This window comes from Gossypium arboreum, chromosome 6, assembly GCF_025698485.1.
Source record: "Gossypium arboreum isolate Shixiya-1 chromosome 6, ASM2569848v2, whole genome shotgun sequence".
NCBI lineage: Eukaryota > Viridiplantae > Streptophyta > Magnoliopsida > Malvales > Malvaceae > Gossypium > Gossypium arboreum.
In genome coordinates this window covers 370,992-383,901 of record NC_069075.1, presented here as the reverse complement: position 1 = coordinate 383,901, position 12,910 = coordinate 370,992, and the positions used below count along the sequence as shown (strand labels likewise).

The following is a 12,910-nucleotide window of genomic DNA, read 5'->3' as shown; positions in this document are numbered from 1 at the left end:
GTACAAGTTAGTCTTTGATAATTACTTAAAAACCCCAAAATTCAAACCTCAATGTGAAAATAATTACCAAGCTGATGCCTCAAAGTGGGAACGATTGTCAAGTTCAACGGCTAACTTGGATAAAAAAATTCATGCCCCAATATGGGAATAAATTGTCTAGTTCAGACCTCAGTATGAAAACAATTACCAAGTTTAGAAATTAACTACAACAAGAAAAAAATTTAAATTTCAATATTGGTGTTGTTGATCGTTCGGGCGCAAATAATGATTTAACCCTTAATAAAAGTTTCCAGAACAATTTGTGACAATACATTTTCTTGTGTTTAATTTCTACGTTACCCAAATAAAGATGGTAAAACCAGTACAACATATGGTTTGAAAGAGTCTTAATGGAAATATTCAAGAGAAATGACCTTTCCCTTTCAATTACTATTTACTTTATTACCCAACTCTTACTTTTCTTGGGGTAAAATAAAAAAATCTAAATCGACTCTTATTTTAGATCGACTCCTAATTTTAAAAGATTCTAATTATATTCTCAAATTATCAATGTTATATCATTCAGGTCATTTCATTATTGAAACATCTAATTTAACCATTTAATGATTCGTAAATCTTATACTGACGTAATTTAAAATGAAAATTGTAAAGAAAAGTAAAATGTTGTCACGTAACTTTTAAAATTAAAAGTGAAATCCAAGATTTTTACGATATTAATTTTACAATTTTCATTTTTATTTAAAATTTTCATTTTAAATCATGTCATATAAAAATCCGATGTCCCATTTAATGGTTAAATAAACGATATTAGTAGCAGAATGATTTTATTAATATAACATCAAAAGTTTTAATTACAAATTTAAAACCAGTAAATATGATATCTTTTTCGCAATTTTCAAGCTATAATAATTTTATTTATTTATGAATTGCGAATTGAATAGAGGGTAGCTAAGCTCATGACTATGGAAGAAAAAAACTAATTTATGATAAATAAAAATAAAAAGAATTATTGTTTCTTGCAATTTATCATACTATTAATAAATTTATATTTTGATCATTTAATTTCAAAAGTTGCAAAATCCTTATTAAATTATATGAAAGTTTTAATTTAAATTATTGAACTATTAAAATCACCATTATATAGCCTTCTTTATTCTATTAATAACTTTGAACGTCACGAATCGATAAACTAATATATGAATTGCTTTCTTCTCCAATCTTAGACATTGACTATAAGATCAGCTTAGATCTGAGATATTTCTTCTACTTATCGATGGGTATTATTCTACTATATTGATTGTTGAATCGTCACTCAAAGCTAACCAGTCGGAATTTCTCTATAAAATCAAAACTCTTATAATCTTAACTTGAATCTATTAAACCTAAGACAATGAAAATGATCAAAACTCTTATAATCCTAACTTGAATCTCAATCTGAGATCAACTTGATCATGAAATAATCTACAATCAAGAACAACCAACCTATACCAGCCATACCCTTCTTTACCCTTTGTACTATGCCCCAAACCAACAAAATAGCAATGAAAGTGTTATCAGACAAGAATAACTGAACACATGATAAACTAGTAAAACAAAATGCTCTCTCTGTTTCCCAATTTTCTTTCCTTACACATTTACAACCAATACAGAGGGAAATACCATAAAAAGCATACAACCATTGTGGAAGTGAATATCATAATTGCAACAAGGGAAGAGCTCATTGTCCTCATCAAGCAAGATTAAATCCATGTAGAAAGCACTACAATAACAAAGTCCTAAATGCAGCTAACCAATGTCCAAAGTGCGTCTATAATACAGCCTCAGAGAGGGAATTAAGCTCAGGCAAACCTGGAGATATCCCTTTCCGTAGCAAAGCTATTGAGGCACTTCTAGGTCCGGTCTTTGGTCAAATACCTCCTTAGTTGATTCATCTGGGAATGCATCTGGATAGGTAGCCATAATTTTTGCCTTCATGCTCCTACAGAGAAAAAAAAAAAAAAGTGAAGAGAGAGTGGGAGAGAGAGAATTCTGGATTAGCTGGGATTTAAATAGGTAGAGCAGCCTCATGTCAGGAAAACTGCAATATGCTGAAAAGTTAATAAATCCACATAGAAATATAGGCAGAGTAGATGTATGGAAAGCAGACTGATATTTATCCTGAAATCCAAAGACTGCTAATTGAAACGGGTCTAAGATGTTTATCCTGACTTTCAAACTTTGCTAATTGAAGCAGAGACCATAGTTCTAAATTACAATCAGTTTATACACTCTCTAAGGATCTAAATGTAACTTTTAGTGGGACACATGCCTATGATTGTCCAATAGAGGTTGTACGACTGCAGTGAAAACCATTTCCATTTTCACTTTATCATTAATTTTAAAATTATCAAAATTAATTGGTCGTATATAGGTTTCACGAAGTTGCACGCCAAGGGAATTTAGAGAGACTAAACATGCTGTGGGTCAGTTATCACATATATTGCTGTTATCATCTGCAAGTTGTTTTCCTAACAAAACAGTTTATATTTCAAACATAGAAAAGCTCCCTGCAGGATAATATGGTCTGTATCTCAATGCTAGAAATTATAATGTGTTGCAAAAGAACCTTCAGATATATTACAATCATAGAAAACTATAGAAAGAAAATAACTTTTAATTAATAAAAATCTCATATGTAATCAATCAAAAAACAATAAATATGAGAGCACTTATACCTAAGCTTTTGAAAGATATAATCAAGGTCTGACTTCATAGACTTTAACATGCGAGTATTCCTTGAAAAGTCACTAGAAACCTCAGCAAAGCAATGTTCTGAGTACTCATTAAAATGAGATAAGACCGCGTTGCTGTCTTGTAGCCTTCCCAAGCTGCAAATTGTGGCACCAAAAAGGAAAAGCTATAATAATGCAGGAACAAAGATTGTTACTCAAATCGAAGCTGTATTTTGCAATCAAAGCAGGGAAAAAAACAGAATAGTTTGAACAACATTCCATTGTAAATTTATAATCATTTTGGCAACACTATTGGAGGAGAAGTCCTGTTCTCTTTCAGGACAAATGTTTCTGCATAAAACAACCATGTAACATGCCTTCAGCTTTGATATATGACTCTCTCAAGTCACGTTCTGGATGCATGTCAGGAGCAATACCCCTTTTCACCCTAGTCCTGTAGACAAGGGCATTGAAGTAAAGTGTTATGTGGACATAGGCATCTGGTGTCTGACATAGCATCTCTAAAGATACAAGATAAAAAATCATGTTTATGTGGACATTAATTTTTGTTTGCAATAGCTAAATGAACAAACCCTTATGTTTGATTCCAGGAAACACCTGATTCCTACATCGAACTAGCATCTTGACACAAAGAATAGCTTATTAAGGAGATTATACAACATCAACATTATAAAATCACGAACAAGAAGTAGCTGCTACCGATTGATAAGATCAACAAAGACAGGGTTATCATGCTTGAGATGGTAGTATTGCCTTGTTAACATGTCTCTATACATAATAGAACAAGATATCCTTATGATTTTATAATCTATACAACATGATAACCACTAACTACTGTTTAGTTCCAGCAATGAATCATAAAGGTTTGACCTACTGATAAACACTAATGTTAATCACAAGTAAAAAGTAATAATTTGTAATTCACTGAGTCCAGCTCTACGAAGTAATTATAGAAAACAAGAGAAACTTTAAGAGAACATACAAAAATGAATTATCATACAGCTAAAATCAAATCCAATCATGTCAATGAAAGAAAAAAGTAAATAGAAAAGGGAAAAAAAGTACATAAGGAGCTGCAAATGCTTAAGAGAGTCCAAATCATTGGCATCGATTAGGGTTTTGAACTGACGAGACACCTCTTCCGAAGCTGCTTTCATCGATTCAATTTCTTTCTCCGTTTCCTCCATTCCTATTTTTGTTTCTTTTTCCTCCCTATTTTTTTTTTTATAGTTTTCTTAAGCTGTGCGTGGAACAGAAAACTGTAAGGGATTTATAGGGAAAAGAAAATGGACTTCGATAGGGATAATGGCATATTTGCCCCCTGTTCTTTAACATAACTTTCAATGTGGTACCTAAAGTTTTTAAATGTTCAATGTAGGTGTTCATGGGCCAGGTTTAGCTGGGCTTAAGTATGATAATGACATATTTTATATTTATCCAAGCTCAGGCCAACCCGAAATATGATCATAGAATTTGTTCAAACCCGTCCATGTTGGCAAAAGACTAACTCAAGCCCCCTATTTTAAGCCTGTCCATATAATTTTTTTTAAAAATATTTATATTATATTATTTTAATATTTAATAATTTTATACATTTTTAATTTATTAAATTTGTTATATAGTTATCTTGATATTATTTTAATGTTTACATTAGAGTGTATTATATATTTAGTATAGGTTTTATTCTTTTAATGTGTTTTAAATTACATAATATATAAAAATTACATAATATAAAGTATTATAAACTTAAAAATGGACCGCACTTAGGCCTTGAATATTCAAGGCAGAGCCCCACGCATATTTTAAGCGGGTCTAATTTTTTTGTCTGAGCTCATTTTTTGGGCTTGATATTTTTACCCAAACTCTCTCAAATTTTGGGCGAGCCTTTGAACTTGGTCAGATAACCTAGCCCATAAACAGGTCTAAATGTTCCTTTTTTATTTTACTTTTATTTTCCAAAAAGATATCTGAATCTAATGGAATTAAAGTGTAACGTGACAGTATGTCACAGGTCATGGATCAAAGTCCATCATAAAACACTGCAAATCTAGTATGAAAATTAGGTTAGAACAAAACATTTGGTCTTGATATTAGGCTTGTAATTTATACTATGCCAACATTAGATCTATATGAATAGACCTTCTAGCTAGGTAGCCTTTAAGCACCCTAACAAGCACATTAAGAGAACACAAGTAAAAAAGCGTAAGAGAATATTAAGGGTTGGTTTGGATGGGCGATTAGATGCATAGTGCGATTCAATTATCTTACTTTTTGTCTCACACTACAATGTTACTATAGTATCTAATCTAATCACCACCGTTGTTTTTACACTAGCTGCAGATAAACACACTGCTCATCTAAACCTACCCTAAAAGTGTTATTGTTTAACATAACGTTTTATAATATTTTGAAGAAAATATGAAGGAGAGCAAGACGGTTAGAGGTGTTCATGAGTCAAACTAGATAGGGTCTAAGCTGAATATTAACATATTTTATGTTTACTCAAACTCGATTCGAAATATAAACATAAAACTTTGTCTAAATTCATTCATAATAATCTATTTTTGATTTAAACAAATAACTCAATGTTTAAACAGAAAATAACAAAAATAAGTCAAACTAATAAAAGTAAATTTAGATATTAATCTATTTTGAGTACATTATGAATGGAATTTGCATTTAGTGCGCCCCTCCCATTAAAAATGGTTTATTTACCTAAAATTAAGAATCAACACCCCAAAATACAATGGTTCTTATTTTATCCCAATTTAACCAAACAAATTTCTCCAAAATATTGAATCTCATCCTCAAATGTTTTTCTTTTAAACAAACCAACTTAACATAAACCAAAATACTAAATAAGAAAAAAAAAAAAAACAGCAAGAGAGAGAGAGGAATTTTCTCTCTCTTCTGTTCTTTTGAGGGGTTTTTGGGTGATTTTTTTAAAAATTAATTTAAAGGAAGAGGAAAATGGTGAAAAGGGTAATAACATATATCAGAAAATTATAGTCTGCGGAAAAAGAAAAAAAAAATTGTCAGGGAATTTTTACGTGATTTCTGGGTTAGTAAACGGCGGCTGACGGCGGGGGAATGTTGTCGGAATCTGGACATTAAAAGTAAAACACCTTTCTCTTCAAATTTGGTCTCAACCAAGAAAAAAAAAGTGAGAAAAATTCTGACTTTAATCTGTGTTTCTTCTTTTGCTTAAAAAACCAATCTTTTTTGTTTAAAATTTTGTTCTTATTTTTCATATAGATGGGCTGTTGTAGCAGCAAAAATAGATTAACAGGATGCAGCAGTTATAAATCAGGCAAACATTCGATACCAGTTCAAGACCAAAAAGTTGTTGTCGTGTCACAAACACAGGTTCCGCAAGCAAAGCAGCGCCACCACAACAACCACCCACAACCACCATTAGCCAACAAAACAAGCCAAGTGAAAGTACAAGGCACAGTGTTAGGGAAACCATTGGAAGACATTAGACAATATTACACACTTGGTAATGAACTTGGTAGAGGTCAGTTTGGGGTTATTTATTTATGTACTGAGAATTCAACAGGTCATACATATGCTTGTAAATCAATATTGAAAAGGAAATTGACAAACTTACAAGACAAAGAAGACATAAAAAAAGAAGTACAGATTATGCAACATTTGTCTGGTCAACCAAACATTGTTGAGTTCAAAGGTGCTTATGAAGACAAAGATTGTGTTAATATTGTAATGGAACTTTGTGCTGGTGGTGAGCTTTTCGATAGAATTATAGCTCAAGGTCATTATTCTGAAAGAGCTGCAGCTGCTATTTGTAGACAAGTGGTGAATGTGGTTCAAAATTTCCATTTTATGGGAGTTATGCATCGCGATCTTAAGCCCGAAAACTTCTTGCTTTCGAGCAAAGACGAGGATGCTATGTTGAAAGCAACCGATTTCGGTTTGTCTGTCTTTATCGAGCAAGGTTAGATGTCGAACCTTTCGACTCATATTGTTGATTGGTAGAGTTTTCGTGCTCGTGTCCTAAGTACTAACCCTTTTGAAATCACAGGGAAGCAACATCGGGATATTGTAGGTAGTGCTTATTACATAGCACCCGAAGTTCTTCGGCGTAGTTACGGGAAAGAGATCGATATATGGAGTGCTGGTGTTATCTTGTATATTCTACTCTGTGGTGTTCCTCCGTTTTGGGCTGGTAAATAGACATTTTGCTCGTTTTACATGTTGTTTCCAACTCTGTTTATGTCCTGTAATGTTTAGATTTTCTGTTCGGATTGTATTGTAGAAACTGAGAAAGGTATATTTGATGCTATTCTTGAGGGTGAACTTGATTTCGAAAACGATCCATGGCCTTCGATTTCCGAAAGTGCCAAAGATTTAGTGAGGAAGATGTTGACAATGGACCCGAATGAACGGCTTACGGCTGCGCAAGTTCTCGGTTTGTTATCTTTTCGATATTCGGTTCTCGTTCCCGGATTTTGATTGTTGTGCTTTTGATTGATGTATAATGTTGGTATGGTTAGAACATCCTTGGCTGAGAGAAGGTGGAGAGGCATCGGACAAGCCGATAGATTCTGCTGTTCTATCGAGATTGAAGCAATTCAGAGCAATGAATCAGCTTAAAAAGCTTGCATTGAAGGTAACACTTTCTAACCCTATCAAACAAGTCTCAATTTTGCATTAAACGGGCGTCAATTGGTGCTGTGTACTCGTTTTCGTGTTCTTCAGGTCATTGCAGAAAATTTGTCCGAAGAAGAGATTCAAGGTCTTAAAGCAATGTTCAAAAACATTGACACGGATGAGAGTGGCTCAATCACTTACGAGGAACTAAAAGAAGGTTTGGCTCGTCTCGGATCGAAGCTCACTGAAGCTGAAGTCAAGCAATTAATGGAAGCTGTAAGTACTTTTATCTACCTACTCGATTTTTACCGTCGCTCGGTTTGCTTAATGTTCGATTGCAGGCTGATGTGGATGGAAACGGAACCATAGACTATATCGAGTTTATCTCAGCTACAATGCATAGGTACAGACTCGAAAGAGACGAAGACCTGTACAAAGCGTTCCAGTATTTTGATAAAGATAACAGTGGGTGAGTTCCGAAATACGATAAATTATCTACAATTAATGATTCTTTGTTCATATATGTATATATGTGTGTATGCAGGTTCATTACGATGGACGAACTCGAGGCTGCTATGAAGGATTACAGAATGGGTGATGAAGCTAGCATCAAGCAAATAATCTCCGAGGTGGATACCGATAACGTAAGTTTCGCTTCTGAATCAAACTCGGGAACTTCTTCAATATTACATTACCGGTACTAATGCCGTTTTAAATCAAACAGGACGGAAAGATCAACTACGACGAGTTTTGCGCTATGATGAGGGGTGGAGCACCACAAACCGCAAAGCTTTTTTAGATGCCTTCTGCGGTTCCGTTCGAGTTGCTGAAGGTTGAACTAACCTAATTAACAGTTCCGGGACTATTTTCCGAGCTCTTTTCGCCGAGAAAACGAGGATTTGGATTCGAGATTTGTTGGACAACAAAAAGGCATTATTGTTTGTGTATATCTATTTATCTATCATTTTCCAAGTTCTTTTATTGATCATCCTCTGTCCCCTTCTCTCATTACTCTTCAAAGTGTTTCAATAGTAACGTTGTTTAAATCTTGCCTTACTCTTTGCTTATTACGACTTTCTTCACTGACTTAAGCATCGGAGTACGTTCGAGAAATTTAGTTTAGCTTTGGGTAATCTTTTTCCAGACGAAGCTAGAAAATTCCATTAGAGAGTTAGAGATAATCATAAATGGTTGGACGGTCACATTACTCATTTACCATGCATAAAGACGTAACACCTCAAACATGACTATAACATACGATAAACAGTAAGATTATGTCGGACCTAAAGATTATGTATCATTTTCCGACGGCGAGTTGTGTTTCGATCGCCAGTACTTCTCGATCTCCTCCGCTGTCCTTCCAGGGATTCTCCCAGCAATCAAAGACCACCTGATCCATGCAACCACACATCAAAACATTACTACAAAACAATCACATACATACATACAGACAGACAGACAGACATACACACAAAACAAGAAAATGTAATAACCTTTGTCCAACTAAATTAAACATTCTTGCGATAAGCATCTCTTCATCCTCAGAGAATTTCACTTTCGTCTCATCTGCAACACCATAAAAATGATTAAGCCAAGAGACTTCTGTAAAAAAGAACATAAAATAAATATGGAACCTTTGAGTTTCAAGTCATGACTGGTACACCCATTTCTCGAACCATGACCATCAAAGTCTCCCATGATTTCTTTTTTCCTATACAACAAGAGCAGAGCTAGTCAGGTTGTAACCATGCACGGTGGTGATGATGGTGATGGTGTGTACTGATATTTATTTGATAAAAGATTCAAGCAAGACTGTTAGTTCAACATCAAGCTGGTTTTGGAATTTTGTGTCTAAGTGATGATTACAGAATAAACAAAGTTCATTGCTTTGTTGATTTGTTTTGTCTCTGACAAGATCGTCAAATCTTTTTTACATTATTACTGGCCGAAAGCTGTCACATTTTTGTTTAAAGAAAACGAAAGACATGCTTCACACGTGTTTAGATTTTGTTTTCTTGTCATTGTTGGCATCTGCAATTTGAAGCATCTATAGTAATGATTAGGCAAATTAATGGGTAAATTGTATCTTAGGTTACTAAATTATTAATAAATTTACATTTTAACCATTTAATTTCATATAGTTATAAAAGGATATTAAATCATTAGGCCATTTAATCTCCAAGTGACGAATTAACAATCGGTAAAGTAGAATAATATCTTTAGATTCAAGTCGTCAGAAATCGAAAAAGAAAACTATTTAGATTTTAATTTATAAATTGTAACATTCAAAATTATTTCATAAAAGAAAAAAACTAAATTGTGGAAAAAAAGGAGAGCATGAGCTTTGATTGGTAAAATTTTCGATTAGTTCAATAATTATTTTATAACTTTTAAAATTTAAGTAATTAAAATGTAAACTTATTAAAAATTTAGTGACTTTACGTGAAATTTACCTAAATTAATTAACTATTATTTTATATTAATTACAACTATCACACGTTACTAGACTATCACAAAAGCATGTTTATCCATACAAACGTTGAAAACCATTTCTCATGTCAAAATTTACACTTAATTATTTTCAATTACATTTTTTTATATGATATCATGAAGATAGCTAATAGTTTATTGAAGGGAGTTCGAGTCGAAGAAATTTTCAAAATGTCATTCGTATAGTTTGTCTGGGTACAAGTTCAAACAGTGAGAACTCTCGTCAAATTTTTAAAAGACATCCTTCATCCTTAATAAGAAGATATAAATTATTACCACGCACCCAAGATGTGGGCTCTAAGCTATAACCAATAAATTAAGCATAGGAGGTGTTATATATACATAAGCATAACTTAGCCTATGAATAGTGTAGATTCTGAAATTTTCTGATTGTAGCGTTATTGTACTATAATGTTATATATAATAGACAAAAATTAGCTTATGAATGGTGTGGATTGCAAGGACCGAGACACCCGTCGAACTACATATTATCGTGGCATGAGAATTGAGGTTGAATTTGAATCGACCTCATGGAAAACCAAGGGGAATAATCATTTTCCATAACTATATCGTACCAGTAATTAGCATAATTGAAACCGGAACGGATAATGACCGGAATATATCATTCCAAGTCGCATAATTTAAACATGCATATGGCTAGCTTATACTACTAGGTACCGGTTTATTCGTGAAGTAGCAGCATCACATGTGCTTAGTCCATTCAGAGTGTTCTTGTCGCAACCTTCAATTACCGAGTTCCTTCAGAAAGTCTTCGTTGTCGACCAGGACCTGCCGGCACAAAACATAACCATACACATATCATGAGCTTGTCAACATAAACGTTACCACTATTACGAAAAACTTACGGTTTTCCAACCATCGGGGTCTAGGAAAGAGGTGATTTTAGTGTTGAGTCCAGGTATTGGCCCTGGTTTCCGAGTAACTTGTCCCCCGAGTTCTTGTATAACATGTTCCACAACCTCACCACTTTTGTAAACATCATCGGTACTAATAGCAACCTGGAACAAGAAAGATAGTCATTGAAAAAGGGCAATAGACTCAGACTAACCGAGATGTTCGTTGCAAAAAAGGGTTCGAAAACCGACCTGTGCATATGCATTTCCCTTGGTATATTCAGTCACTCCGTAATTGTAAGTCAACTCGAGAACGGTAGTCTCGTGTTCTTCCGCGTACCCCATCATGGCAATGGAGTACTGTCCAAGAAACACAATGAAAACGAATTAGGCTTCTTCCAAGGCTAAAGGATGAACTAAACTGAAGTCGAGTCCGACGGATTATACCTTGTATTCAGGCCTATCAACCTTCTTCACTAGCTTCATCCCGAGTGCCTGCAATGCACACACACACACACGAAGAAAATTGATGAAATTACCGACTCATCGAAGTTTTAATCAACGAAAAGCTTATACCGCACTACCTTTTCGTAGAATTTGACAGCGCGATCCAAATCCCCGACACGAAGCATTACTTGACAGAGTGGATCAAGAATGGAATCTCTTTGAATGAGCTCAAAAACATAACCATCAGGATCTTTAACAAAAGCAATGACCGTCGATCCGCCTTTAACCGGACCAGGCTCTCTAGTAATATTACCGCCTTTCGCACGAATGTCCTCGACCATTTTGTACACCTAAAACAAACAGAATCAAACACATAACCACCAAGCATTACCTTCATAGCAACAACTACAATGAGTATTCCACAAGTAAATGAACTTACATCGGCTGTCGCAATCGCAAAATGCCCGAAACCGGTTCCGATATCATACGAAGTTACTCCATAATCTGTAAAAACAAAGGTACAACTCAGAGTTAGATAGTATTTTGCTCATTCAACTTAAAAAATGGATAACATAGTCTCCGTGCATAACCTGCCATGTTTACCTCACGCATTATAGTTAGTTTTTAACCACGAAAATGAATGAAACTTTTACAAAAAAACGTATTTGTTCTTTGATCGCCGATGGGACCTTGTAACAGATCTATAACATGTTTGATAACCAAAGAAAAGCCAATTTTCAGACAGAACATACTATAAGTTAACTCCATGACGAAATGAGATTCTTCTGGTCCAAATCCAAGAAAGGCATTGGAATATTTCTCTTCAGGAATGTCTCTTTTTCTTAACAGCTTCATCCCAAAACATTCGGTGTAAAATCTGAACCAGAAAAAAAGAAGAAGAAAGGACATTGAAACATCAAAACAGAACAAAATGAAGAACAAACACCCCAAGTGTAGAAAAACAAAACATACTTGATAGTACGGTCGAGGTCACCGACACGGTAGACAGCATGAAGGAGGCGGCGGTTGTCTTTCTTCGGCCATTCTAATAACTCAGTACTGGGAACTGCAGCTGAGCCTTGAGCCATTTTTTTTCAACAAGTTCAAAAGCTCTGTAATAGTATCTGAAGTTGAACCATGTAAAATAAAAATTTAAACTTTACAAACAGAAAAAGTTCATATTTTTTTCCCACATAATAAAAATATGATTTTGATCAAAGAGCTTACCAGAGATTAGAAGAGTGAGTGAGTGAGTGAGTTAATGAAAGAAGCGCCTTTTATTATCAACTACAACCATTGAACAGCAAATTTATGATTTCTGTATTTTTCTTCATCATTTCTTGCTAGTGGGCCAGAAAAAAAAAAAAAAGAATTGAGAGCACGTGTTGCTCGTGGTCCCGGGGACACTAATTAGGCCTCTTTTTTTTATTATAAAAATACTTTGATTATTTACACAAATAACCTATTTTGAAAATTATTTATGTAAATGACCCACTTTTGAATAGTAAACGTATCATTACCTGGTTTTAAAAAAAAAAAAAATTTTGGGTGTCGCCGTCGTCATTGGCGACACCGGACTGAAATATAATTATATAAAACGTTCAGAGACCTGATGAAGCAATTACCTTTTAGATTGGCATAAATTAGTGGCTAAAATTAATTTACCTTTAGATTAAAAATTAACAAGTCTCAAAATTAGTGGCACATATTAATATAACTTTAAATAAAAATAAAATAAAATAATCCTTCTCAAAAATTGAACAATTTAATCTTTAA

The 12,910-nt window shown here is 33.9% G+C and overlaps 4 protein-coding genes across 4 annotated transcripts; 1 reads left to right on the top strand and 3 right to left on the bottom strand.

Moving 5' to 3' along the window:
• Positions 1-1,608: 1,608 nt before the first annotated feature.
• Positions 1,609-4,005, bottom strand: LOC108480915 (uncharacterized). Its single transcript, XM_017784049.2, has 3 exons — positions 3,798-4,005; positions 2,715-2,867; positions 1,609-1,978 (listed from the first exon to the last, which is right to left on the bottom strand). The coding sequence occupies exons 1-3, from the start codon at positions 3,917-3,919 to the stop codon at positions 1,876-1,878; spliced, it is 378 nt and encodes a 125-aa protein (XP_017639538.1). The 5' UTR covers positions 3,920-4,005; the 3' UTR covers positions 1,609-1,875.
• A 1,517-nt stretch (positions 4,006-5,522) lies between these two features.
• LOC108481123 (calcium-dependent protein kinase 33-like) lies at positions 5,523-8,693 on the top strand. Its single transcript, XM_017784290.2, has 9 exons — positions 5,523-5,895; positions 5,988-6,687; positions 6,775-6,918; positions 7,009-7,161; positions 7,247-7,362; positions 7,452-7,619; positions 7,685-7,812; positions 7,888-7,987; positions 8,068-8,693. The coding sequence occupies exons 2-9, from the start codon at positions 5,988-5,990 to the stop codon at positions 8,140-8,142; spliced, it is 1,584 nt and encodes a 527-aa protein (XP_017639779.1). The 5' UTR covers positions 5,523-5,895; the 3' UTR covers positions 8,143-8,693.
• LOC108483696 (transcription factor CPC-like) lies at positions 8,522-10,564 on the bottom strand. Its single transcript, XM_017787238.2, has 4 exons — positions 10,512-10,564; positions 8,978-9,054; positions 8,837-8,909; positions 8,522-8,733 (listed from the first exon to the last, which is right to left on the bottom strand). Exons 2-4 carry the CDS (start codon positions 9,039-9,041, stop codon positions 8,634-8,636), a joined length of 237 nt encoding a protein of 78 aa, XP_017642727.1. The 5' UTR covers positions 9,042-9,054; positions 10,512-10,564; the 3' UTR covers positions 8,522-8,633.
• LOC108483695 (lactoylglutathione lyase GLX1) lies at positions 10,268-12,511 on the bottom strand. Its single transcript, XM_017787237.2, has 9 exons — positions 12,362-12,511; positions 12,107-12,258; positions 11,887-12,011; positions 11,574-11,638; positions 11,272-11,484; positions 11,135-11,182; positions 10,940-11,047; positions 10,700-10,852; positions 10,268-10,622 (listed from the first exon to the last, which is right to left on the bottom strand). Exons 2-9 carry the CDS (start codon positions 12,220-12,222, stop codon positions 10,578-10,580), a joined length of 873 nt encoding a protein of 290 aa, XP_017642726.1. The 5' UTR covers positions 12,223-12,258; positions 12,362-12,511; the 3' UTR covers positions 10,268-10,577.
• Between the last annotated feature and the right edge of the window lie 399 nt (positions 12,512-12,910).